This window comes from Dermochelys coriacea, chromosome 1 (genome assembly GCF_009764565.3).
Source record: "Dermochelys coriacea isolate rDerCor1 chromosome 1, rDerCor1.pri.v4, whole genome shotgun sequence".
NCBI lineage: Eukaryota > Metazoa > Chordata > Testudines > Dermochelyidae > Dermochelys > Dermochelys coriacea.
This window is the reverse complement of record NC_050068.2, coordinates 204,784,669-204,809,559: the sequence shown is the minus strand read 5'-3', so window position 1 is coordinate 204,809,559 and position 24,891 is coordinate 204,784,669. Positions and strand designations below refer to the sequence as shown.

The window sequence follows — 24,891 nt, the reverse complement described above, 5'->3', positions numbered from 1 at the left end:
GCGTTGGCCAAACTCTGGCAATTGAGGTCTTACCATTGATGTCAGGGGGAGTGGAGTTAGGACTTGAGTTAGTTGGAAAATGCTAGTTCACTGAAGCAAAATGTTTTGCCGGAACACAAGTATGTTTCCATTGGAAACCTACTAATGTTCCAAGCTCCATAGCTCTGACTGAGTCTGCCAGCCCTAGTGGGAGCCAGGGCTCTGGAAAGTTGCAGGTTCCTGGCTTCACAGTGGCTGGCAGTGGTGAAACTGACAATGTCAATTTCACATTTCTTTTTGGGAACACCATTTCCCTGATGCTGAAATGAAATTTTCAGAGGTCTTTGGATTGCAAGAAACTTCAGTAAAATTTGCTGACTAATAATGAAAGAAAATTTGCAAAATAAAAACAGTGCAATTTCTTGTGAACAGAAGCCCTGAGTTTGTTAGGAGGATAGTGAATGCTTTTGTAAATCCCACACCAGTTTTTTGCCTGTGTCCTACCAATAGTTACCGTTAGTGACTCCTGACAGCGATGTCAGCAATTAGATGGTACTTCCATACTTGTCGTCATTGAATTATAGCTATATTGGTGGGAGCTGCAGGTGGTGTTGTGTTGTGTTCTATTCGGTCTCATTCGCATCATGCAAAAATGAGGCCACTTATTTGGATGCTTAAATACCAATTTAGGTGCCTGACTTCAGGCATCCATGTTTGAAACCTGCAGCCCCTTCTAATATATGAATATGGAGAGTGGAGCCGCACGAAAGAGCCATCGTTGGCCATCTGGCCAGCAGGTTGGAATTATCATTGATTCTTCTATAGCGCTCTCCATCCAAAGATCTCCAAGCCTTATTCAAAATTGAGTCACTGTTACCTGACTATCTACATAGTCTTAGTACTCTCCCCAGCCTGATACCTAACTAGCTCCTGTACAGAGCAGTTAGGGAAATATTAACTGTTTGATTTTAGGTTTTCTGATTCCAAGTAGCCTCCAGAGAGCCCCATCACAAGGAAGGCAGTACCCTGCCTAGCAGTAAGGCTAAAAGCAGCCATGGTACTTGCCCAGCTCAGATTTCACCATAATGCCTTGAGCATCTGGGCTAGATGGGCACTGATTCCTCAGAGAATTCTGTTCTGCTGTTGTGGAGAAGAAGTTGCTGGATCTTATGTGTTCAGTACACCTAATGCACTCTTCTGTTTTTTACTAAGGTGCCTTATCACCACCGTGCGGGAACAACATACCTTGGGACAGAGCCAGAGACTGAAGACGCTACAGTGACCAGGAAGCTGCGGGAGGCTGGAGCGATCATTATCGGGGTCTCAAACATGCATGAACTAGGGACTGGAACCACTGGCTGTAATCCCAACAGGTAAACAAGTCACATGCACCCTCCCCCTCCCCTCCTTTTTTTGGGGGGGGGGGTGTCATTCAGGTAAATTTAAAAACCCCTCAGTCATGTAACTCAGCTGTTGAACATTCTCGCATCTCACCCGCACAGTAGCAAAGAGCATCTTAGCCATGCGAAGGTTTGAGTGCCTGATGGGTAGGGGTCTGAATCGAGGCAGCAGGATGCCTAGAGATAGCACAATATGCCTGGTGGGGGGGAAGGTAGGCTACTTTTGAGACATGATTTTGGTTCCTCCCCTGCCCAAGGTGTGTCCAACCTTTTTGAAAGTCTACACTATTCTTTTATCTCATTCAGATTCCATGGCACCACTAGGAACCCATACAACCCCCAGCATTTCACTGGTGGCAGTTCCAGTGGATCAGCCGCTGCTGTAGCGGCAGGTGAGATGTACTGAACCCAGCCAGGGGAAAGGGCCACTTCAGAAGTTGCTGGAGCCTTTGGGGAAGATTCTGGGATGTGGCAGAAGTTTTGTGGGTGGGTGGAGAGAAGCCTGTGATAGATGCATCGGGGTGTTTTAGGAGCCGGGCAGAAAACAGAAGATGGCAAAATCCAAGGGGAGGGGCTTGGGAGCATGAATAAGCCAGCTGGAGTAAATAGGCTTTCCGTGCAGTGCTTTGTCTGGTGTAGAAGCTGTTGGTTGTGGTTGGGCCTCTGTAAGGGGATTTGGAAGTCAGTGGGTATTGCCCTTTGTAGAGATGGGCACTTCAGATGTACCATATGCCCTCTTTCTTTCCTGTTCAAGATGCTGGGAAAATGGTGTGGGAAGGGCTGTGTACAGTCTTTATGATCCCATGCAAAGACACATTTCTTTGTAGGTCTTTGCCCATTGGCTCTTGGCACTGACGGAGGCGGCTCTGTGAGGATTCCCGCTTCTTTCTGCGGTGTTGTGGGGCTGAAAGGTATTGCCCCTTTACCTGGCTGGGGATCCTGCATTTCCTTGGGGATGGTGGGACCCCACACAAAGGCCACTACCCTCCTGAGCATGAAACTGTTCCCCAGCCCTCTGCGGGGTTGATAGGGCCAATTCAGTGTGTGGCTGTAACTAACTGTGACAAAGATTAGACTTCTGAGATCTCTTGTATTTCACTTGTGACTTTAAATTGTTGTTCAGGAACTTAGAGCTTGTGTGTCCATGCATCTTACGGATTTTAATTAAAATGAAAATAATCATTTGCAGCCAAACAGGGATGTACCAACTAAGCAGTAAACGTCTCCATGGGTCCAGATGACAATTGGGTCACTCTGTACTCCAGCCCCTCTTATCTGCTAGCCCTGGCACAGTGACTTGCCCTGGCTGAAGGAGCAGGAATAAGTAGATGTCATTCTGAGCTGGATAGTGGGGACTTGTTTGTTTGGAGGGGGAGGGGTTGGAAGGGAAGGGAGCCGCAGCATGAGCCCCACTAGCTCTGGGCTCAGGGTCCAGAGATATCTCTGACATGACATTGCTGGGCCCCATCCTGTTACGGGTTTGGAATGTACACCATGAAAATTGTCTCCCTCCACAAGTGTTGAATTTGCCCCTTCTTTCCTGTATTCCTCCAGGGAGGAGAGAACTAAGGGGGCAGAGAATCACCCAGTTGTAAATCCATCTACCTCTGTTGGAGATCTTCTGCAAATACCCAGGATTGATTTACAGCCTGTAAATAAATCTTCCCCAACCTAGGAATTTTGTAGTTTTGAATAAGGTGGTCACCCTAGCCATGTATCTCAGGTTAGGGCGCCAGTTACCACTGGATTAGTAAACTTGTACTCCTTTCTTGGGCGGGGGGGGGCATGTGTAGTAGGTCATGGCAGAACTTCTTGGAAGCGGGTAGGAATACTGCTAAGTAGAAAGGCAGTGTTACTGGAAAATAAAGTTAAGCATGTGCATGAGTAGTCCTGTTGACCTCAGTGGGACTCCGTATGTGCTCAAGGTTAAGCATGTGTGTGTTTGCAGAAGGATCTTGGCTCCTAGTAGAAAGGTGGGGGTTAGTCACTTCTGCTCTGTAAAGGCTCTCCAAGGATCTAGAGCTTGGTTTCCAAAATGTTAGTCCTCCTTCTCCCTGAGCACATGCGCTACTGGTGCCTCCCCTAAAGTAAACTTTTCCCTAACTGAAAATTGGACTGGAGGCCAGACTTGGGAAAGCAGCCCTGCTGTGGGCCATCTGGGAGTGGCAGGATGGAATGTCCTACTGTAGTTCTCTTCCATCTCCTAAATGTCTGTGCCGTAATCAATGCTAGCTTCTAGCTGAAGCAAATCCTAAGCCAAAGATTCTCTTAGTGTTGGGTCTCTTTCCCCCCCCCCCCCCGCCCACACACGCACACCCTTGCATTCTTTGGAATCTCCTCTGTGAAGGGTTCTGAACCTGACTGACTTGATGAAGAAACCCAGTCTAGAGCCACTAGGTCTGTGGGACTGATGCAGTCTCACTCAAGGCATACAAGAAGAGGGTTGTGAGGGTTTTTAGTCTCATCCCCTTGTAGGATAATATTAGAGATGGACCTGAACCAAATCCCAGATCCCAAACAAGGAACTTTAGGAAGACTGGGTCTGCTGAGCTGCCCAGCACTGGTCTGTCTCCAGTTAATACTGTTTGTTCCTCCATCTGACCTCTGTGTCTTGCTTGCAGGTACATTTGGGCGCATCAGTTGTCACGGCTGCCTTCCACTCTCCTACTCCACCGTCAGCCTTGGTAAGAGGGCTCTTGCACCACCGCTGTGACTTCCCTGTGCTTGCACACGTGGGAAGACCCACAGCAGTTGCAAGCCCCTGCATGAGAGTGCATGTCACTGGGAGTGGATGTGTCCTGCTCACCTCTTGTCATGTTTGTAACCATTTCATTTATTCTGGACAGGCCCCATTTGTACGTCAGTGACCGATGCAGCCATTGCATTCAGCATCCTAGCTGAGCCAGATCCACTGTACCCATATGGTGAGTGAGCCTATGTCTCTCCATTATCCCCCCTCTCCCTGCCTGCCTCCCCTTGCTTACCCCATGCTAATGACCTGTTTGATATCTTGCTGTGGGTAGGTCCCTGCCTGACGGGATCTTCTTGTTTGTCCTTTGCAGGACTACAGCAGCCAAAACTGTCCCTGTCTGAAATCCTCACCCCTGACCTCAAGGGCTTAAAACTGGGAGTGAACTGGACTTTTTTTAAGGTGCCTGTTGTCTCTTTTCTTTATGGTGCACTGTGTCAGCTGTTAGAGTTCCTTCAATTCAGCCATCTCCTCCCCTAGCCTGCCAGCTGAGGATTGATTGCAGAGGTTTCTCTCCTCGCTGCCCTTAGCACTACAACCTGGTTGGAAACTTCACAACGAAAAACTTTTTTGAGGGAAAACACGGGTTCCAATGAAATTGAAATTTTCCAGAAGAAAACATTGATTAGGATGAAACTTTCTACTTCACTGAAGCAGCATTTTGAACTGCAACCTTTTGTTTGTTTTTAAACAGTTTTTAGCTTAAAATACCATGGCAGAAATGGAAATATCAACATTAGGAAAGAAAGTATTTCCGTTTGCATTATGCTTCTGAATTGACATTTGTGAAAACACTTCATTCTGTGAAAAAACGTCAGTATTTCAGCTTTTCACCCCAATTTGGGACAAAAATAAGCCTTGAAATATCGGGATTTCTCACAGGATGGGAATTCTGTTTTCCAGCCAGCTTCACCCTGCGCCCACCGCCTGTCTCTGGAAGACTCTGCCGAGGTCGCATTCCTTCCATCCGAGCCAGACGGAGGGGGGGCTGTATGCTACTGGGCTTGATGCTGCAAGGAAGGGATCATGTGCTGTGTTAGCTGTGCCATGGCTCTATTTTTCTCCCACTTCTCCAGAGCAGCAAATGCAGGGCTGTGTGGTCTTGGAGCTGGGGCCATCAAAATAGCCGTGGCGTGGGATGTCTTGGATTTACACCCAAGACTGTGTTTCAAGGAGAAGAGGAGCATGTGGCCTTAATTTAGTGCTCAGGATGGTGGGGAGACTAGTGTTGGGTTCAGCCAGGGGGAAGAGGGGATGACAATTGATAAAGGCCTTTAGTTAGTTGATTTATTTTTCTGTCTTGTCTTTCAGGCTTGTGATCCAGAAATTTTGGCAGTCTGCCAAAAAGGTAGAGCAAATGTTTCTCCATTTCTGATAGCTGCTCCACGATGTCCCCATAACAAGCTGCAGTAAAGGCTGGAAAGGCCCCGGAGTCTCCAACCTGTGGCAGCCTGCAGCCTTGTTAGTTTGGAGGATAAATGTGTTGAGGGCAGCTGACCATAACTCAAACTGTATTGTGTTCTCTTGCCTCTCACTTGAGGGGTGCTTCCGTTCGTGTAGCTCACTTTTGAGTTTGGGAATTGTAACCTGGGCTAACCTAGCTCCCACTGGCTGACTGTAGTGGCCATGGTCCCTGAATAACCCTGATCTTGCTGGAGTTTTAAAGCTAAGTAGGTTTGGGCTTATTTAGTTCAAATGGGAGCGTTGCCCATTCCCCCACCACTGAACTTGGCATTCTAGGCTTGTTATTCCTTTGCTGTTGGATAACCCAGCATATGTGCCATCATATTTACAATATAATCGTACAGACTTGTCTTCTGAGAGCCATTGTCTGCTAGCCTAGTGTTAGTGCTTTGTTGCATGGGAGATGTGGGCATGAGTCCTGCTCCCGTCAACCCGCTATTTGGGACTTCCTAGACTACAGCCAAATCAGCTGTGCTGCAGGGATACTATCTTAGGAGGCAGGGTGGGGGGTGTCTTCTCAAATCTTGTAAATTAAGCAAGGATGGACCTTGTCATTAGTGGAGGAGACGCCTCACCATGGTCTGTGTAATATATGTCATCCACACATCAGTGTTTAGCTGCTGATCCATCTCCTCCAGAGTTTGTTGTTGTCCTGAGTGCATTATCCTGTTTATTTCCAGCTCCTATTGTGACTGTATATATAAATATTATTGCAGTGTCTCCCTGTAAATTTTGAATTCAAATTCTCCCTTGCAGTCCTCAGGACCCCCCTCTGCCTCATAACTGGCATTTAAAACTTGGATGCTAAGATGACAGACTCCTTCAAAATACCAAAGAGTTTTTGCTTAATTAAATGCAGCATCAAGATTGAGTTTTAGCTACCCAGAAATCGGGAAATTCAGAGCTGTTTCCCACAGCAGATTTAAGCCTGCTCCCTCGTGTGTAGCCTCGAGATGTCTTTCGCTGTCATACATTGGGGGCAAATTGTCAGTATATTTAAAATGCACACTGTGATGTGGTCTGAATGCATGAGGGACTGAAACTCCACCTACACTAGTACAGGTTGGAAAGCAGGTCAGATGTTTTAATAATGTTCAGCTCTTGTATAGCATTGTACAAACACCAATTCATATTTGAAATGTGTGCATGCCAGTGAGATGGGTAAATCGCCTTATCCTCATTTTACAGATGGCAAAATTGAGGCTCAGATAGGTTGAGTGAATTGTCATGGTCCCGGCGTGAGTCTGCAGCAGTCAGGGACAGAGTTCATGAGTCCTAACTCCTCATTCCATGTCTGTAACACAACATACATGCCACCACTTAGAGCCCACTCAATTTGCACCATTGTATTGATTTAGTCTTTGACTTCAATTTCACATTGTCTATTCTGAATGCTCTTTGGATGAGAGCCTCCAACTAGTAACATTGATAGCAACCTCACACTAGTCTAACATTGTTCATCCCAGCAGATCTGGAAGCACTTTGCAAAGTCAGGGAAGCATTATTATGTCCTTTTTACAGACTGCGTAACTGAGCTGCAAGCAACTTACCCACGATGTAGTAAACCAGTGTCAGAGTTGAGAGCAGACCTGTGAGTCCTCGCTCCTGGGCCCGCTCTGTGTAGTGGGTAGCTGTGATCTAGTGGACAAAAGCCCTGCAGTTTTTTCTGTAACTAGATGTGGCCAGGTGTGATATTGCCCATGCGCTGTGTGATCATATGAGCAAAGAACCTGCTGTCATGTGTGAGATTAAATCTTGGCCATCTCATTGTAGCCTTCTGAACACAAGGAATAGTGCATTCCTTTTGCTCCTCCTGCTTTGTGCTCAGCTATAGAGCACTTGCAGGCTTTAGGTGCCTCTGTGGTGGATGTGCCCCTGTCGGAGATGGAGGAAGTGCGGGTGGCTCATGTGATCTGCATTCTCAGCGAGATGAGGGATTTCCTGCAGCCTGACTTCAACACCCACTTCCAGCAAATGGTAAGGGGCAGATGTTAGTATCAGCCTTACTTGTGTCAAGCCATCTGTGTTAGTCACTGCTACACATGAGTGGATGGGCTCATGGGGTGTGGGATCTGGGGCTTTCTCAGTCTTTGCCCTGCATGGGAGTGGAAACCAGTTGGAGTGTGCAGTGCTCACCCACCGCTCTTTTGTTTCAGAATCTGGAGACTCTCCTTAACCTTGCTCTGGCTTCCCAGTTCACAGCTCTGGATTATATTAAGGTGAGGAGTGTGCTGTGGAAGAGGGGGAGGAGGCAGGCAAAGAAGGCTTCTCCCAGCCTGGCGAGGTTGTGGGGAGGAGGCAGCCTACTTGGAAACTCTCTACACCCAGGTAGAGAGCCATGGAGAGATGTTACCCAGCAGTGCTCTCCTCTGCATGAGAACCGATGTAAGCTTGGAGGGGCCCAGATGGGGAGGAGTCATTTGGTCTCATGCTCTTGCATAGAGTCGGATCAGTGAGTCTGTGGTGGTGCTGGCTCTTTATCAGGGAAGGAGGCTGTGACCCCCGGTGACAGGGATAGGCACTGCTAGAGGACTCTGTACGTTCTGTAAATTGGTGCCGCCTTGGTACTTCCCACCTTTGCACTGATGCCATCTTCTTCTCTTTGCAGGCAAATCGGCAGAGGACTCGGAGCATGAGCTTTTTGCGAGAGATCTTTGCCAGCGTGAACTGTATCCTCACCCCAGGTATCTGCTCTGTGGGCTGGGCATGGGATTTACTGTGGCCTGGAGTGAGACTCTTGGCATAAATGTGCACCTATGTATGATGCACTTGGCTTCCAGGGTTAATGTTTAATCCATTTGAACTTGCAAAATGATACCTTTTGTACCTACAGTGAGTCAAACGTCCTTACTTTGCTCTGCCCCAGCTCTAAGGAAATGTGACTTTAAAATTGCTTTTCAGACCTGCTCCCTGTATGTTTCAGTCAGAACTGCTCATTTTGCTGACTAAAATAGGAATTGTAACACATCTGTTAGCTGAGTTGTGCTGGCTCTGCAGAGCTACAAGGGAGGGAGTGGGAATTGATGAAGTGAGCTGTAGCTCACAAAAGCTTATGCTCAAATTTGTTAGTCTCTAAGGTGCCATAAGTCCTCCTTTTCTTTTTGCGAATACAGACTAACACAGCTGCTACTCTGAAACCTATTCTCTGTTTTACATAATCAAGAAACTAGTTTTCTAGTTGGAAAGTTGTTGTTCCTGAAGATGATGCACAAACCAAAAAGAACTAGGCTTGACTCCAGGGATGAGGTAGAGCAAATGTGTGCCTTAAGGGAGGCACGGGGGGCTGAATTGTGCCTGTAGGAGATGGTGATTATTGTTTTGCCTGTTTCTCTCATGCAGCCACCGCTTGCACTGCCCCAAGAATCCACGACTCTGACCTCTTGACGGGGAACAATGACGTTCTAACTACACTTCGGACCATGAGGTGAGAACTCTGCTGTTTGCGCTGGACAGTAAAATGTGTTTGTGGTCAGGCTGTATGGAGAATGCTGGGGAAGCTCACAGCTGCTCCGTCCCTGCTTCTGCCACCTGCAGTAGCTACAGGAGCACTGGCTGTTGAGCAAGAGAGATCACAGCTGCTCCAGTTTCTGCCTCTTCACATAGAAATGACTTCACTGCAGTCCAACAATGAGCATGCAGGTGATTTTTTTTCCCCACTCTCTTGCAGATACATGCAGCTTGGAAACTTCACAGGCATCCCGGGTCTGGTGGTGCCAGTCGGGTACACTGCCACTGGGCTTCCCATCAGCTTTCAGGTATACACTTACCCCCATTGCTAATGCTAGTATGAGAACTGCCCACACCACACTGCTCTGCGGGTAGACGGGTGTCTAGTGCTGGGTCCCCATAGCCAGCTTAAGAAGTGGGTGGAATTCGGTGCCCAAAAGTCTCTAAGATTCTGCTCTTGTCAACAGACCTAATACAGGACTATGTATTCTGGGCCACCAGGAGAATGTGAGCCCAGGGGCCAGCGGAAAACACTGGATCCCCCTTCGCTACCCCAGGTCCTCCTCAGTTGTTCTCCTGGGGTCTGCCCCTCTCCCATTCCTGTTGCTTCCTCTCCCTTCGCTCTCTTGTTCCCACCTTCGTTGCTCCCTTTGTCTCTAGCGCAGTGAGGTGCCCCAACTTTTCCTGTCATGCCCCCTCTTACCAGTAATGAATCTGTCCATGCTCTCACTCCATTACTGCACAGTCTACTCAGCAGAGGAGCTTGGGCTGAAGGCGGGGATGGGGGAGGAGCTGGGGCTAGAGGTGGAGCTGGCCTGGGGCAGAGAGAGAATGAGGGCTGGGTTGGGCTGGGAGCGGAACGGGGCGGAGCAGAGCTGTGGCTGGGGCCAGAGCTGGGCTGGGGGGTGCTCCTTCACCATTACCATGGAGGCTGGCCTGGACCCTACCACATGGCCCAAATGTTCCTCTCACCCCACAGTGTGGGGACGACTGTTCTAGCACCTTCCCCACTGAAATAAGCGACAGGTGTCTGGGGGATATATAGGGGTGCCCTTCTAAAACTTGACAAGGAAGGATGGCCCACTGATTATGGCTCTAGCCTAGGACTTGGGAGACCAGGGTTTAATTCCCTGCAGTGCCACAGACTTCCCATGTGATCTTGGCCAGGTCCCTTAGCCTCTCAATGCCTCAGGTCCCCATCTGTGACGATGGCGTTAATAGCACTGCCCTAGCTCCCAGGGGTGTTGGGAGGATAAATACATTACAGAATGTGAGGTGCTCAGGTACTACAGTGGTGGGAGCATGGCCACAAATCCATCTAGCAAAAGGTACTTATGTGGCCCCCAAGAGTCCTGCTGTGGATTCTATTTCTGTTGTCTTGGGTGGAGCGAGGGGGAAAAGACCATGACAGGAGGGAGCAGAGATGGTTGTGAGCGAACATAACCCTTTAGTCTAGGCATGAAGCTGTACAGGGTCTGCTTCCCCATTCCAATCCGCACAAGAGGGATTTGCCTCAGCAGAGCAGGGAGCAGCTCTGCATATTATTTACAGCACACGCCTGTTCCTCTGAATGGCCTGGGGGACATCCCAAACTTGCAGATAACCAGGGGTTGGGAGAAACAGACATGCTGTTAACTAACAGAGGGATAGCTGGGGACACCCTGCACATTCAGGTAAGCAGGAATTTTGCGATCAAGGGAATTTGGATAACTGGAATTACACTGTGCTGCTATTCGTACTGGGGTAGCACCTAGGAGCCCCTGTCAGGAACCAGGACTCCACTGTGTGGGATGCTGTACAAACACTGAGCAGAAAGATGGTCCCTGCCTCAAAGAGCTGACTGTCGTGCACTGGAGGGCTCCTGAAACCAGTGGGAACAGTGTCCCTTTGCATTAGCATGGGAGTCTTCAGACAGATCTAGCATCTTTCTAACTCGTGCAGCTCAAAACAAGAAACTGCTGGAGGCTCTAGCCTCATCGCAGTCAACTGCAGCCTGCTGCTTGGGCTGGCTGGTTGTCTGTGATTACAGGTCCCCCCGGCCCTCCCCACCCCCAAAAGAAAACCTAGAGAACCCGTCCCAGTGCTTGTGGGAGGAGGAGGAAGCTAGGATTTGGAATCAAGTGGGGAGCCATTCCAAGGCAGTGGTGGGAGGACGTGCCATGGGCTGCAGATGGCATAGGCTAGCTGGTATTCCGCACCTTTTAGCCTAGTAAGGCGGCAGCGCCAGCTGGGGTTCTCAGGCAGGGCTGCAGTCTCATTCCTGCCCCACGTTAACAGCAGGCTTGTACCTTGGTGGTTCTTCATGTTGCAGTAGTTAGTGCTTCCTCCCTCTAAATTGCTTCCACCCCCCACTGTTCCTTAGCTCCTTGCCCATCTACACCTGTTCCCGTCCAGCCTCTCTGAACCCCATGCCAGTGGCCCCCTGCTGTGTTGTGAAGGTGCTGCCTTGTGCTGCTTCCATTCTGCTTCTGTTCTGAGGATGGGCAGGCACATGGAGGACAGGCCAGAGAGGGGTGGTTCCTGGTCTGGGGTTGGCAGCGCCCAGGCAAGACTAGCGGCAAGGAGTTCCTACCTGACCCTATTTTCCATCCATAGGGTCTCGCTCTTTCAGAGGCCTCGCACCAGAAGCACACACCTGACCCACCAACCGGAGCATCATCCCTAGTTCCCCAGTCATAGTCCCATCTGACTCAGGCATAGGCTGAGTTCCTGACATGCCTTCCCTTGCTCGGCAAATCCACCTCCTGAGCCATTCATGTAAAAGGTCCTCTGCCTTCAAAGCCTCGCACACAAGGAGGTGTGGGAATTCCTGCATCCTAAGGGAGGTCAGAAGCACAGGGACAGCCAGGAAGACATCATGGTGTACAGAAACTGGGGCTATGGGAAGAGACAGTCTTTGGGAAAGAGCTGGACGGGGCCCTCTAATTGTTACCTCCAGTAGACATCTGCAACACCTAGAGCCAGCCCTCTCCCAGCAGCCACAAGCCTACTTTCCTCCAGGGACCACCCAGTTTCTTAGGAAGCTAGTCATCCCCCAGGAGACGGCATCCTCTGTCTGTTTCATCCTGTCCCTCCAGAAAGCTCTCCTACCTCGGTAGACTTCAGTGCCCCTATTTTTCTCCCTACATGTCCCTGGTGGTGGTAGCCTTTCAGTGTTGGGACCTGTGATTCCCAGGTGTCGTCCAGCTGGGTGCTAGCTAGATTCCAGAGGGTGGCTTCAGCAGGATCCTGACCCCGTTGCTGAGAGGGTTACAAGTTTATTCATTCTGTGCTATTCCTGCTGGTGAAGCCACCCCTCAGAGCTTTCTTACCAAGCAGTGCTCTAAAGCCCTGCGAGTGACGGTGACTGTCTTCCACTCACAGGTCATGGCAAAGTGGTGGGATGAGGCCGTTCTTTTCCGAGTTGGCCTGAAGCTGGAGCAGTTCCGTGACGTGACCAGGAAGCCGGCCATTTATTACGACATCCTTGCATGATGAGAGCCTCAGAAAGGAGATGCTATGATTGTTCTGGTCTGATCCGACTGAGTGTTACTGGGGAACAGAGTTGCTCCTTTTTACGTTGATCTCAACAAGGGGTGGCGGCAGAAGCAGGGCTGTTTACGTAGTGGAATAGTAGTTTTGTTCTAGGATATTTATTCCCAGCCAGGGTCAGTGCTGCCCTCAGGTGCAGAGGCTGTAAGAGGATACCAGTCTATATATGGACATGGGGCTAATGGATGGGTGCAGAAATGCTCATTTATTTTTGTAGTTAGGGTAGGTTTGAGGTATTACATGGATAGGACCAGTCAGGGACACTCAGCACGACTTCCTACATATGGGATGCACTAGTAAAAATCCGCTATGGGTGCTCAGCTCCCACAGCCTTCCATGGGAGGTGGGAGAACATCCCTGGCTCAATGCAGCCCATGGTCCTTGAGTAAATCCTTTTGCCCTAGTTACTATAGAAAGAGGGAATGAAACACTGCACTTTCCTGGGTGTTGTGTGTTCTGTTTTGTTTGGGCAGGGGTGGTCTTTGGTGGGGGAGGCAGCATCCTTGCTGCAGCAGGAGAGTTTTTACACTCAGGATAATTTAATAGGATCTGGCTGCTCCTGGAGCAAGTAGGTAGTGCATATGAAATGTCATCATAGGACCAGTCTCTCTTGCAGTGTATGTGATAACTAGAGAAACTAAACAAAACTCTGCAGGAACATAGGAAAATTAAGTCTTTTAAAGCTGCTTTTAGATTTCTCCTGCTTTGCCCTCTCTGCTGGCAGGATAACTTGGCATTTATCGTTGGTGGGGGTTTTCCCTGGGAAATGTTAAGAACTGAGCCCTTCGTAGAGCCTGAGGTTGGGATGCACAAACTGCAGCAGCCCAACAAGCATGTCTAACTGCAGCATAGCAGAAGGTAAGAGAAGGGATGTAACTACCCAGTCCTTATGACTGAACAGCCAGCGCCGCCTCCTAAGACATTCGCTAAAGAGGAGCGGCCAAAGCACTGCAAGGGGAACTAAACTCTGGAACGAGGACATGGCAGCTGTCCCTGTCTAGGAAGGATTTTTACTGGTCCACCCTGTCATACATCAAAAAAAGCACACACAGTGAACCCTGTTTACCACATTGTCACTGTTCTTGTTTCCATGAAGGAGTTAGGCACTAAGGCCAGGCCTGGCCAATGATCGCAGCCTATGGGAAAACCACCTGTCTTTAGTCTCTCATCGGTGCCTACCTCCTCTACCCCCCGGGATGGCTTGAGGCTTGTGCCTGCCCATTCCTGCCGTAGTGCATTCAGTTTAGTCACTTTATCAGAACAAGAAAAGGCCTAGCACTAAATCTGAGTCGGTGGTAGGGCTTCCAGCTGAGAGACTGAAGAGACAAGGCTCCTTATGTACCCTATTCTGTAACACACTGGACACAGATGCACTTAATAGAGGGAAACTCCTGGATTCATTCAATATATTCTTCCTGTTACACCCTCACTTCCAGAAGGCTTTAAATGTAACATTGTTGCAGAAGCTGTTGCTGTGCTAGAGTAGGACAAGAGCCATACTCCCATTCCCCTGACTAAGAAAGCTGCAGCTTTCATTGTAGTTAGCCCATGGAAGTGGTTTTTTTTTGTTTAAAAAAAAAAAAAACAAAAAAAACCCTCAATCCATTTTCATCTTCTAAATGGCCCTGACCTTACCCCAAAGGATTAAGACTGCTGGTTTCATGGCATTCAAATGGAAAAGCACCACACTGGACCCTACTGTCTCATCTGTCTTCAGTTCCTGCTGGGAAACCTCAGCAGTCACTGCTAATTGCTAGCATCATTGGCAGTTTGAGATAGTGAAACAGCATTGGGTCTCTGACTGTTTTTCAGTTCCTCTTTACTGTAACTACCTAGCTAAGCAATGAGACCTAGGCTCTGGTATCTTCTGCTGAAGAGCAACTGATCTTATCACTGATAAGTAAGTTTATCACTTATAAACAAGTACTTTCCCTCCTGTGACATTAATTCTAGTTTGGTACATTTCTGTGGAGGGGCTGCAAGTGTATGTATATTGCCTAAAGGCACCAGGAGACTTTACTAGAATGTCCTGCATTGGGATGGTTGTGGATGATGTATTTTCACTCAAATAAACAAGTTCTCTCTGTCGGTGACTGAGGGTCCTTACTGCAGTGGTGGCATATGTGACCTCAAGGTTGCTGTAAAGAGGGGTGGGAGGGTGTTGGAAACATTTGCTGTAATTCAAATTCATTTAAAGTATGTCCTAATATCCCAGTGATGGGAACCTTCTAAAGGCATATTATAAACTGCCAGCAGCACCTGCAGGGCAGATGGGACCTAAACTGCTTCAAGTCCACTCCAGTGCCATTGGAGTTCAAGACCTGGTTTCAGTTTGGCCCATTCTCTAAACCAGGGAAACTCCTCTTCTGCTCTGAAGTGAAAAATCAAACCCTTTGACATGAAGGGGCTCACATCCCTTCAGCCTAGGGTGACCAGATGTCCTGCTTTTAGAGGGACAGTCCTGAGTTTTGGGTCTCTTATATAGGGTCCTATTACCCCCCCATGCTGTCCCAATTGTCTCATCACCCTACCTCAGCCTCTAGAAGAAAATGAAGCACACGAGCCTTTGCAAGTAGCCACTGACTGAGGGCTAGATTCACAGAGTGAGTTAGATGCTTAACTGCCACTAAGTACTTAAAATCCAAAATTTAGATCCTCAAAAGCCTCACTCAGCTACCTCCTAACCTTGTAGGTGCCCAAATTCTCCTGGCATCTAAAAATCTGGGCACCAGAGCCCCAGGAGGTTCCTCAAACAAGGCATTATTCCACCTGGCTTGATTGCAGGGCCTGATATAGTAGGTGGGCAGGAACAGGAACTTGGGCCTCCCATGTCCTGGAGGAGTACTCTAGATAGGCTTGAGAAATTAGACTTTTATTGGTAAATGTCAATTTCACCAACACATGCACACTAAAAAAAAATATTTCCAGGGATGAGAACTGTAATTTAGATAGGCAAAGTAAGGAAAATCTCTCAAATTTAGGAGTTCGTTTACTCTATTTTGACAGCTGGTGTTGACAATTTCTGTGAACAGCTAAAGCTTCAACTTTCTGAATCAACAGCAACTTATTAAATAATTGTCTGACACCCCCATAATTTTGCACAACTCTGAAAATGTAAATAGATAAAAATGCTTAAAAACCAATCACTATTATCCAGTGATGTAAAAAAGAATAAAAATCCAATGCTGTCAAGCCTATTTGTTAAGCACTAGAGTCACTCATTCTCTAGCCTTAATGACAGGTCCATTATTTGTACAAAGTAGTATGGCAAGAGACCTACAGCATAAAATCCGAGATGCGAGTTCAAATCCCTGCTCCCCATCAGGCAGAGGGAGATAGTGAACCTGGGTCTCCCCTATCCCAGTTAAGTGCTCTTACCCCAGGGCTACTATGGCACCACTATCACTTTTTTTGTGATGAGCTAGACACCCAACTGAAGGAGAAGGGTCATGATGAGAGGGAGGTGCTTCCCTCCAAATGGGAAAGAGGTGCTCATGTCCCTTTGCAATGGCTACTGTTTCAGCTTGCTGCCCCTCATGGATCCCATTTTTGGACACCTAATGCAGAGCTGTGGCTTCTACTAGGCACCCAAGCACCAGGGTTAGGGTTTAAGTTCCTTTGTGGATTTAGTGCTAGCTTCTGTGGTAAGTCCTGGCACCAACCTTGACCTGCTAGAGCAAAATGCTTTTCTTCTTTATGTCACCAGAGGGGCATGCATGTCCCAGAGCAGCACGTGCCTGTGCGCAAGGTTCTTGGTACTAAGCAGTCAGAGGAAATCCTCTGGAAATCCCCTGGTTTTAGTTGGCTTTGTTGATTAGTCTCCACCATTGGGTTTGTTCACACTTCCATAGTAGGAGACAAGTCCTCTACCTGGTAACAGACTCCTCCTGCTTCCCAAGACAGGGCTTAAGAGACAGTGGCGGTGCAATTGTGTGAGCAAAGCAGACACAGTGACCACACGCACAAGCCTGTTGCTTCACATAACTGTATGTATGGATATAGATAATACGGTATATACACACTGATTTTATAGATATATATATATATATATATATATAAAATAACACCTTGTTTATAAAGCAACATTTAATTGCTACTTGCCCCCTTCCCACCCCACAAAACAATAGTATACAAAATATAAAATATCTTAAATATTTATAAACAGCGCAAGAAAAAAATAGAACTGTACGAAAATAGGTTTTCTGAGATTCCCTCCCCTTCCCCCCCACCCCTTGGTGCATCTGGCAGGTTAATATGCCTTGAGTCCGTAGCTGTTGAGGGGGTAAGAGTAGGCCCTGCCCAATACTATCCGGTCCCGAAGGAGCTTAAATAAGACATAGTAGTTGCAGAAGAGGATGAGGGCCATGGAGAGGGTGTGGTTCCACTTCTCCGAGCGCAGCAGGGAGTACAGCTGGTAGCAGACGACGCTGCCTTCGATGAGGATAAGCAGATTGAGCAGCCGTAATGGACGGTGAAAGAGGAACTGCAGGGGGGAAAAGAAAAATCAGCACATTTGTAGTTTGCTCTGGTAAAGAAGCTGACAGAATATTTTTGTAGCAGTTGTAGGGCGTCGGGCATTGGGGTAAATACTCTGTAACGTCCAGATCAGCTGCTAGCCGGCAACCAAGAAAAATGCCCTGGCAATCTGGATTCCCTGCTTTGGAACGTTACTGTGCCAGGCAGCAATGCTACAGCGATTCTGGAGAATGGGTATGTGCTGCTGCTCTGGACTTGACACTGCTTTCCGGTTAGCTGCGCACTGTGATTAGAAAGCCCCTCTTCCCAGAGCCAGCAGAAGGAATTACCCAGGGCTGAAATCCCTTCCCCTTCCCACCCTGACTGACAGAAGAGTTCACTCTCTGTGGCTCATTCAGTCGTTGGCCTTTTTGCTGTGACTGCCAACAAGAGTGCCCATTTGGAGCTGAACTGAGATTCACCAGTGCATTAAACACAGGCCCCAAACAAATGCATACGAACCTAGGTGCACACTGCAACAGACAATACAGGCTCCATCTCTCCCTCCCACTCTGTCCTCAAAGTGCCAGAGTGACTCTTTGCATTTCAATTCTTTTGCCATTTTCAACTTTCAGGGCAGCAGCAGCTGCCACCAGGCCACATCTAGAATTAAACATCTTCAAAACTACAGGGGGCCATATAGTTAACTACTTGAATCGAGAGAAAATAAAATAAAGGGGACCTAGAATTAGGAAAGAAAGCCAGGCCTTCTGGGGACTCAAAACTAAAAGCGGTCCAACCACCTTAAGTCTTATTCTTTGCTAGTCACTACCCAGCAGTTGTTTCAGTAAGAGGTTTAGTTCCCAGAATGAAACAAATCTATGAAGTATATGTTTATGGCAGAAATGGAGCTCTGTATCTAGTGCCCGTCTGCAATGCACATTAGAAAACTTTAGAGGGCCGTAAAGGAAAGATCAGGAAATTAAGAAAAAGGGGGGGGACCAGGCTCTGGCTTTGCTGGATTAAAGAATCCAATTTATTCCTTCTGCCTGACTTTCAATTCAGTCTCATCTCAACCTGCTCTGCAGCAGCAGTGCTCAACCCCCCCACCCAGGATGACATATCAGGAGAAGAGATACTTGCATAAAAGCGGGCGTGGGAGACATCTGAAGGCACTGCTACATTATAAGGCCCTACTGCCTTGTACAGGCATCGACTGTGCCGCACCAGCACGCCCTGTGGCCAGATCGTACTTTCTGACCAGCTGAGGAGAAAAAGAAAGACGTGCCATTAGCCTACAGGAGGCAGCAAGTGGTGATGGGAGTGGTGGGGTGGGAGGGTTCCCTTGATCAGCTCAAGAGCTCATGTCTCATGAGAGAATTTCAGTGCACCTGCCAAAAGCAGGTAAGTATCATTATTCCTTTCAGGGAAACAGAGACGGAGTGGTGACAAGATCACAGACGGAGTCTAAGATGAAGTCAGGAATAAGACCAGGCAGAGCCCCATTAATAAGGATAAGATGTCCCAGATTCTGAGACTTCCAGAAACCTTCATGACATTTTCCACCTCAGCCCCAGGGCAGCAGGGCCGGAGCTCTCAGCCTTCAGGGGACCCCCCATCAGCTCCCAGCCATGCAGCTCCAAGCCGCCGCAGGCAGCAGGGGGACCCTGGAGCCCTGAGCACAAGTGCTGGGCCTCCCCACAGCAGGGCTTGGGTTCTCCTCCGCCTCCCCAGGCTTCAGTCATCCCCTGTCAGCCCTCCCCCCCCCATTATTTTTAATACAAGTCAGACAGGGTCACGGGCTTCCATGAATGTATTGCCCACAACCTGTCTGACTTTTTCTGAAACGTGACAAAATCTTAACCTTACCCATTACTACAAGGCCCAAATGGCTGTCACCACAAGAACCAAGAGCACCTTGTATTAGTGTCAGTGGGGCTGTTAGGCAAACATCCCACCACCTGCTGTGAACTAACTGCTCTGAGTGGTTGCAAGAGAGTGACAGAGAGTTCCAGGGGAACAAGAGCCAGTACTGCCAGGGCACTGCCATGAGGAAGTGCTCAGAGGGTGGGCAGTGCTGGCCCTGGCAGTGCAGACAGAGCAGAACAGCCATGACCTTTCCATCAAATACTAGGAAGAATGGAGACGCTTCCTCACTGTAAACCCAGCAGGCAAACAGCCGCCGCATCTTAGAATGCCCTTGTTTAATGGGGAGAGCACACTGACCCCTCCCAGCCTGCACTTACATGTGCTGTGGGGCGTTGCTGTATGAGCCATGTTCTAGCTTCTGCCACTTGCCCAGGTGGGCAGCTGATCTGTGCAGCAGGTCGCAGTACTTGGGGGGCAGCAGCTGCGTAGTGAGCATAACGAAGGCATTGATCCACACCATGATGAGGTGCTCGCAGGACCAACGCATGTCGTAGTACTGGGTGCTCTGCAAGAGACCGGATGGGAGGTTAGTGCCGCTGCATGTCACAGCAGAGAGCACAGGGAGGTGCTGTGTGCAACCAGCAGACCAGCTCCAGACTTCACAGGCATGCACTGCCAGGCCAGTGAGTTTGGAGGGTTACCACCTAGGAGACACCTCAGAATTCCTTCTCCTGGGCCTAGAGGAGAATGGGCAGGGGATGATGCACCCTGTGATATACTTGTGCATCTCCTCCCCCAGCAGCTGATACCAGAAGGGTAGCTGAGCCATGGAGTGTACATGGACCAGGGTCGCTCCATGGATAGTGGAGCCCTTTCCCTTCATTGCAGCAGATTAATGATCAGACAATCTTAACAAGCTCCTGTCACACAACAATGGACAACAGAAACTGGGTTGACTGTGAAAGTCCCCAACTTTTTAGTTAATAGACACTGAGCCTGGCACAATTTAGAGAACCAAAACACAGCCCTGGCACCAACACTTCAGATCTTTGGTTCAGGTCCAGACTTCTCTGCTGGCCCTGTTCTACAACAGGCCGAACCAAAACAGATCTGAACACACACCCCAACCTTTGGCAAAATTTGGGAGGTGAACATGGCAGTTGGTGCCCACTTGTGGCACGACCACAGTTATCTGTCAGTCTGGGGAAGAGAATGGGGGTTAGTAAACGGGGGAGGGGACCACGGGTGCATCACGTGTATACCTATCCGCCAACCAGGAGCGGTACTAGTGCATTCCAGATGCAGCCACACTCCACCATCCAGGCTGCCAAAAGGGGAGACAGAAAAAAGGGGATTAACCAGTAATCTGGCACGTCAACGATTTCGTGCAAAACTGAGGAGACAGCAGCGACGAGGGGGAGAGCAGGGGAGAGTGCCGGAGCTGGACAACAGCTACCTTCACGAAGCACAACGGCAGGAAGGCCACATAGTAGGCACTGAAGAGGGAATTGAAGAGAACCTCCTTGATCCTGCGGTTGAAGTCCGCTTTCAGGCACTCCACCTCATTGCGGATGAGGTCCGGGGAGAGGGGGCAACTGTGGGTGGGGATGGCCATAGGGTTATTGAACTGTTCTTTCAGGGACTCCCGCAGGAGCGAGAGGAAGTCTTTGGGTTTGACCAGGCTGCCAATGCCTGAGGTCCCGTCATCCACCATCTGATCCTGCACCAGGTAGCTGCAGTCCGCTGGGAGGGGCTGCGCTCTGCTGTCTTGGTGAAAGCAGCAAAGGGGAACGTAGACACCGAACCTGTGGGAAAGGAGGGTGAGATGGCTGCTGACCACACACAAGACCGAGTGCCATCACTGAGCAGACACAAGCACACTCCAGAGAGAAACTCCACGGAAGCCAGCGCTGTCTGGTACTCAGAGCCCAATGTAAGAAACGGAGCCTCTGCAGGGCACAAAGTTGTCTCTCTAAAATTCTTGGCTAGGAGATCCGTGAGCCCACCTACAGGCTTCCGAGGTTCAATAAACCCACTTACTACTAACAGTACATCCACCACTTCTCTCCATGGCGCCAGAGCTAATGGCTCCCCTCTCCTTCAGACACCTCCCCCACACACACACACTCCTACCCAACTGGGGTTCCGAAGCCAGGAGCTCCTCTAACCACACACCCCTCCAACATGGGTCACAGGTCAGCAGTTTCTCTCTGTATAACATTCCCAACATGGCTGAGGCCACGCATTTCCCACCTCCACTGGGGCTCATGGCCCCGTCCTTTCCCCAAGGTAAGGGCAATACTCACGGGTAGCCCAAGAAGAGGAGGTTGAGCACAGAATGGCTGTGGAAGAGATTGACCAGAGTCCAGCAGAGCACCCAACCGCACAGTGTGAGCAGCACCAGGCGCGCCATAATCAGTGCCATGTAGTGAATCACTGACTTTGCGCTCACCTGAGAGGCCTGCAAATTCAAATCCCAGAAGAAAGAATTACCTAATGCCATGGTATGGCCATGTGGCAGGCACCTAAGGGGGAGAAAGAGGGTTAGCAGGATTCCAGCTGGAAGTGGAGTGACTGCTGCCCTCTTCCTCAGAAACAGAGATGGTGAGGGGTGTTGGGAGGTAGCTCTTCGAGCCCATTCATTGGTTGGGACAATCCAAAATAATAGTGACTATTTAGAGCCCAGCCTGAACCCACTGCAAGTGACAGGCCAGCATGTCCCTGCAGCCCACGGCTTCCCGCAGCTCCCATTGGCCGGGGGGCTGTGCCTGCGGATGGTCAACGTCAGCAAAATGTGTCGCGGCCTGCCAGCGGATTATCCACAGGCGGAAGGTTGATGACCCTCGTGCTAGGTTACTCCTAGAATAGGGCCTTTTAAAGTTGAACTGCAAAGTAGGAAACAAGTATTTTGTTAGCCCTTTATTGCTCCATGACAACGAGACATGTTGCATCTTGAACATTCTCTCCCCCTCCTCCAGTATATTTACAGACTGCAGTCTTGCAAAGAAAAGATGCATTCAAGATTACAATAAAGGAATTATTCGTGGTCTCTGAAGAGGTCAGAGCAGATTACATTAAGAAAAAATTCTTAGGAGTCAGAAGCTGAACAGGCCATATAAGAGATGACTTAGCAAGGAGTTTCAAGGCCCCATCATCATAGAAATCCAAGAACGGTCTAGGGGAGGCATTACTGAGGACGATAACCTAACTGAAAATGATAGAACTCAGAGATGGAGAAGAGCTTTTGAGGTCCCACTTAATCCAGTTGAACATGGCAGGATTACTCCCTACTGTACGTTCTCCAGTGCTTTGTCTGTCCCAGCTTTAACTATCCCAGTGGCTAGAGCTTCCAACACTTACTTGTCTTTTCACTTGCAAAACTGTTGGCGGCCCAAGTGATCTTTCCCAGCCCAAACTTGGACCACTTCTGCCCTCAAATACACAGACACAATTCTCAGTGAAATCAAGGAACTTTGTGCTCCTGGGAGGCTTCTGAAAAGCAACCAGAGCTGAAGAAGAGCAGGTCTACCAGCTACGCATGCTTCCTATTTCACTAACTTCTCAGCCTTTATTTTATACCCATTTTAGCCATGACTTTGAACTCCCTCGAATCTCTGACATTTCCCTTGTCTGGAAATCTCTTATTTTCCCCTCTAGAATATCATCAGAATTTAGCCTTGGATGAACAACCTATTCTTTCCTTCACTGCCTCAACTATTGCAATTCCCTTCACTGCTCCTCCCAAATGACAGCAGCCAGATGATTCCCACAGAGGAAGTGAGACCATTTAACCTCCTTCCAGTTCTCAAAGAGAGAACACAAAGGCCAGGATGCTCCTGAATGCTACAGGGCAGGTGGGAGCCAGGGAGCAGAGCACAGCCCAGAGGTAAAGGGGGAGTTCCATGGGCACCATCAAAGCAGCGTGCTCAGCCCTTCACACCCATACTGAGGTGTTGGACATTTGGACTGTTCCTCCCCACACACAAATTCACTCAGCTCACTAAAGACCTCTCTAGGACAAGTATCTAGATGTGGTAGAGGAAGCAACTGTAAAATGTTACCTCGGAGATGAGGGCCCACACCAGCCTCCGTGCCAGCATCACCGTGATGAACGCTGCCAGGTGGTAATCAATGAGGTGAAAATTCTAAAGGAGGAAAAAGAAAAGGTTTTCACCAGGAGAAGGCACCAGTGAAATCTACCTGGCGAGGGTGGGGCTGCTCGGCTGGCTGGAGGGGGGAGAACCAGGAGCTCAGATGAGCAAGAATCAAGTCTGCCTGTTATGGGGGAAGAGAAACTAGCAAATTTGTCACACTGGATCTGCCTGAGGAGTGAGGAAGCAAGACATGCACCATACACAGGTCCCGCCTCCCTTAACAACTACCGCTTAGAAAGGAAACCCTGTGCCAAAGACAGATCTATAGTCAGTAGCATCTTGAGGAGCACTATGCACAAATTCTCTTGGAAAGGTAACATTACCAACCAGAAAAGGGGTTTCCAAAATGCAGTTCCCAGAACAAGGCAGCCTGCCTTGTTCTTTAGGCAGCAATATGGGCTGTGGAGAATACAAGTTCCAGCAGGCAATACTCCAGCTTGATTTGAAAACTGTCATCTCCACAGGCCACAGCTCTGTATTAAAGTTAGCAGCAGCTGCAGTAGTATCAAATTAGATACAGCTTTTGGGCTCCTTGGAAACTGCCAGTACAGCTGTCCAATGGGCTAAGCCTGGGTGCCACTGAACTTTGTGTCTGGTACCGGAAGTTCCTCGAGTGAATGAGAACATTTGGCTTCTAATAGGGGCAGAGATGAGATAACTAAGGTAGATTTTGCAGAGAAGATCTAAGACAGAACATTCTTTCTTCACAGAGGAGAGTGATCAGGCCTGTACTGTAGCTGAATTTCAAACTAACAGCGAAATAGTTTCATTGCCAATAATATTTATAAGTATGAATACTGAGAGATCAAATCAAAGCCTCATGCTTCAAAGAAGGATTACTGCCCACCCCATATGCAGTACTGCTTAACTGGCTAAGTGCATTCTGAGGAGGTTTATCCAGCTTGGAAGCATCAGGCATAAGCCACCACCCAAAGGCAGTATGCTCACCTTGCTGGACCAACCCAGTGTGACTCAGTAAGGCAATGTTGGTGCTTAAGGCCTACATTAAACTCAGGAGAGCTGAAGTCAGTAGAGATCCTCAGCTGTTGTATATCAGTGTATCTCCTGTATCTATTCCTAACTCTGTTGCTGATTCGCTCTGTGACTCTCATGGAAATTCCAGCTATCTTCTTCGATTGGTTTCTGTTGGTCTCAGTTGGTTTTGACTATAGGAGTAGCCACTCCACGAGCCAGGAGTCTAACAGACTCTTTGCTCCATTCCAAAACCAAGGTGCGGACTAGAACTGGTAAATATCAGATCAACATTTTCATCTACAATTTCCGTTAAGGGACCTTGCAGGTCAACTAAAGGGACTAAGTCTCTTCACCTCTATAACTCTACCGGATTGGCAGATTGTGGGGCTTATTTCACTCATTTACGTCAAATGCTCATCGATCTCTGGATTGAAGGAGCCACGAGGAGAAGCTATGTAATGAGGAGACACGGGCTCTCTGAGGATGGGTGTGATGCTCCGTACCTCAGGAGAACACCCTGTACCATAGGCGCTGACTTCGTGGGTGCTCCGGGGTTGGAACACCCACGGGGAAAAATTGGTGGGTGCTCAGCACCCACCGACAGCTCCCCACCGGCCCCCTCCACCCAGCTCACCTCCGCCTCCTCCCTTGAGCACGCCGGCGCCGCTCCGCTTCTCCCCCTTCCCTCCCTCCCTCCGAGGCTTGCCGCGAATCAGCTGTTTCGTGCACGGCAAGGCTGTGAGGGAGAGGGGAGGAGGCAGAGGTGGAGCAGAGGTGAGCTGGGGCAGGGAGTGGTTCCTCTGCACACCCCGCCCCCAAGCTCACCCCTGCTTCCTACAGCCCTCCCCGTGTCCCGCCCCCAGCTCAC

General features: G+C 49.0%; 2 protein-coding genes across 10 annotated transcripts in view; one reads left to right on the top strand and one right to left on the bottom strand.

The window, feature by feature from the left end:
* LOC119850119 (fatty acid amide hydrolase-like) overlaps positions 1-14,663 on the top strand; it is a 29,038-nt gene extending 14,375 nt beyond the window's left edge. For all 3 annotated transcript variants that reach the window (XM_038387876.2, XM_043512328.1, XM_043512333.1), the window contains 13 exons: positions 1,192-1,352; positions 1,686-1,771; positions 2,207-2,290; positions 4,001-4,063; positions 4,226-4,303; positions 4,442-4,530; positions 5,440-5,476; positions 7,421-7,569; positions 7,749-7,811; positions 8,201-8,276; positions 8,932-9,016; positions 9,260-9,347; positions 12,403-14,663. In XM_038387876.2, the coding sequence (XP_038243804.1) occupies positions 1,192-1,352; positions 1,686-1,771; positions 2,207-2,290; positions 4,001-4,063; positions 4,226-4,303; positions 4,442-4,530; positions 5,440-5,476; positions 7,421-7,569; positions 7,749-7,811; positions 8,201-8,276; positions 8,932-9,016; positions 9,260-9,347; positions 12,403-12,513 (1,170 nt within the window). In that variant the 3' untranslated portion in view covers positions 12,514-14,663. The remainder of the gene's footprint in view (positions 1-1,191; positions 1,353-1,685; positions 1,772-2,206; positions 2,291-4,000; positions 4,064-4,225; positions 4,304-4,441; positions 4,531-5,439; positions 5,477-7,420; positions 7,570-7,748; positions 7,812-8,200; positions 8,277-8,931; positions 9,017-9,259; positions 9,348-12,402) is intronic.
* Positions 14,664-16,541: 1,878 nt separating this feature from the next.
* TMEM39A (transmembrane protein 39A) overlaps positions 16,542-24,891 on the bottom strand; it is a 28,223-nt gene continuing 19,873 nt past the window's right edge. For 4 of the 7 annotated variants that reach the window (XM_038387884.2, XM_043512339.1, XM_043512358.1 and 1 more), the window contains exons 4-9: positions 22,956-23,039; positions 21,201-21,355; positions 20,351-20,699; positions 19,272-19,459; positions 18,169-18,289; positions 16,542-17,053 (exon numbers count right to left, since the gene is read on the bottom strand). In XM_038387884.2, the coding sequence (XP_038243812.1) occupies positions 16,820-17,053; positions 18,169-18,289; positions 19,272-19,459; positions 20,351-20,699; positions 21,201-21,355; positions 22,956-23,039 (1,131 nt within the window). In that variant the 3' untranslated portion in view covers positions 16,542-16,819. Of the gene's footprint in view, positions 17,054-18,168; positions 18,290-19,271; positions 19,460-20,156; positions 20,219-20,350; positions 20,700-21,200; positions 21,356-21,698; positions 21,780-22,955; positions 23,040-24,891 lie in introns of those variants that run through there. The other 3 variants (XM_038387886.2, XM_038387883.2, XM_043512367.1) reach the window with 3 other exon arrangements.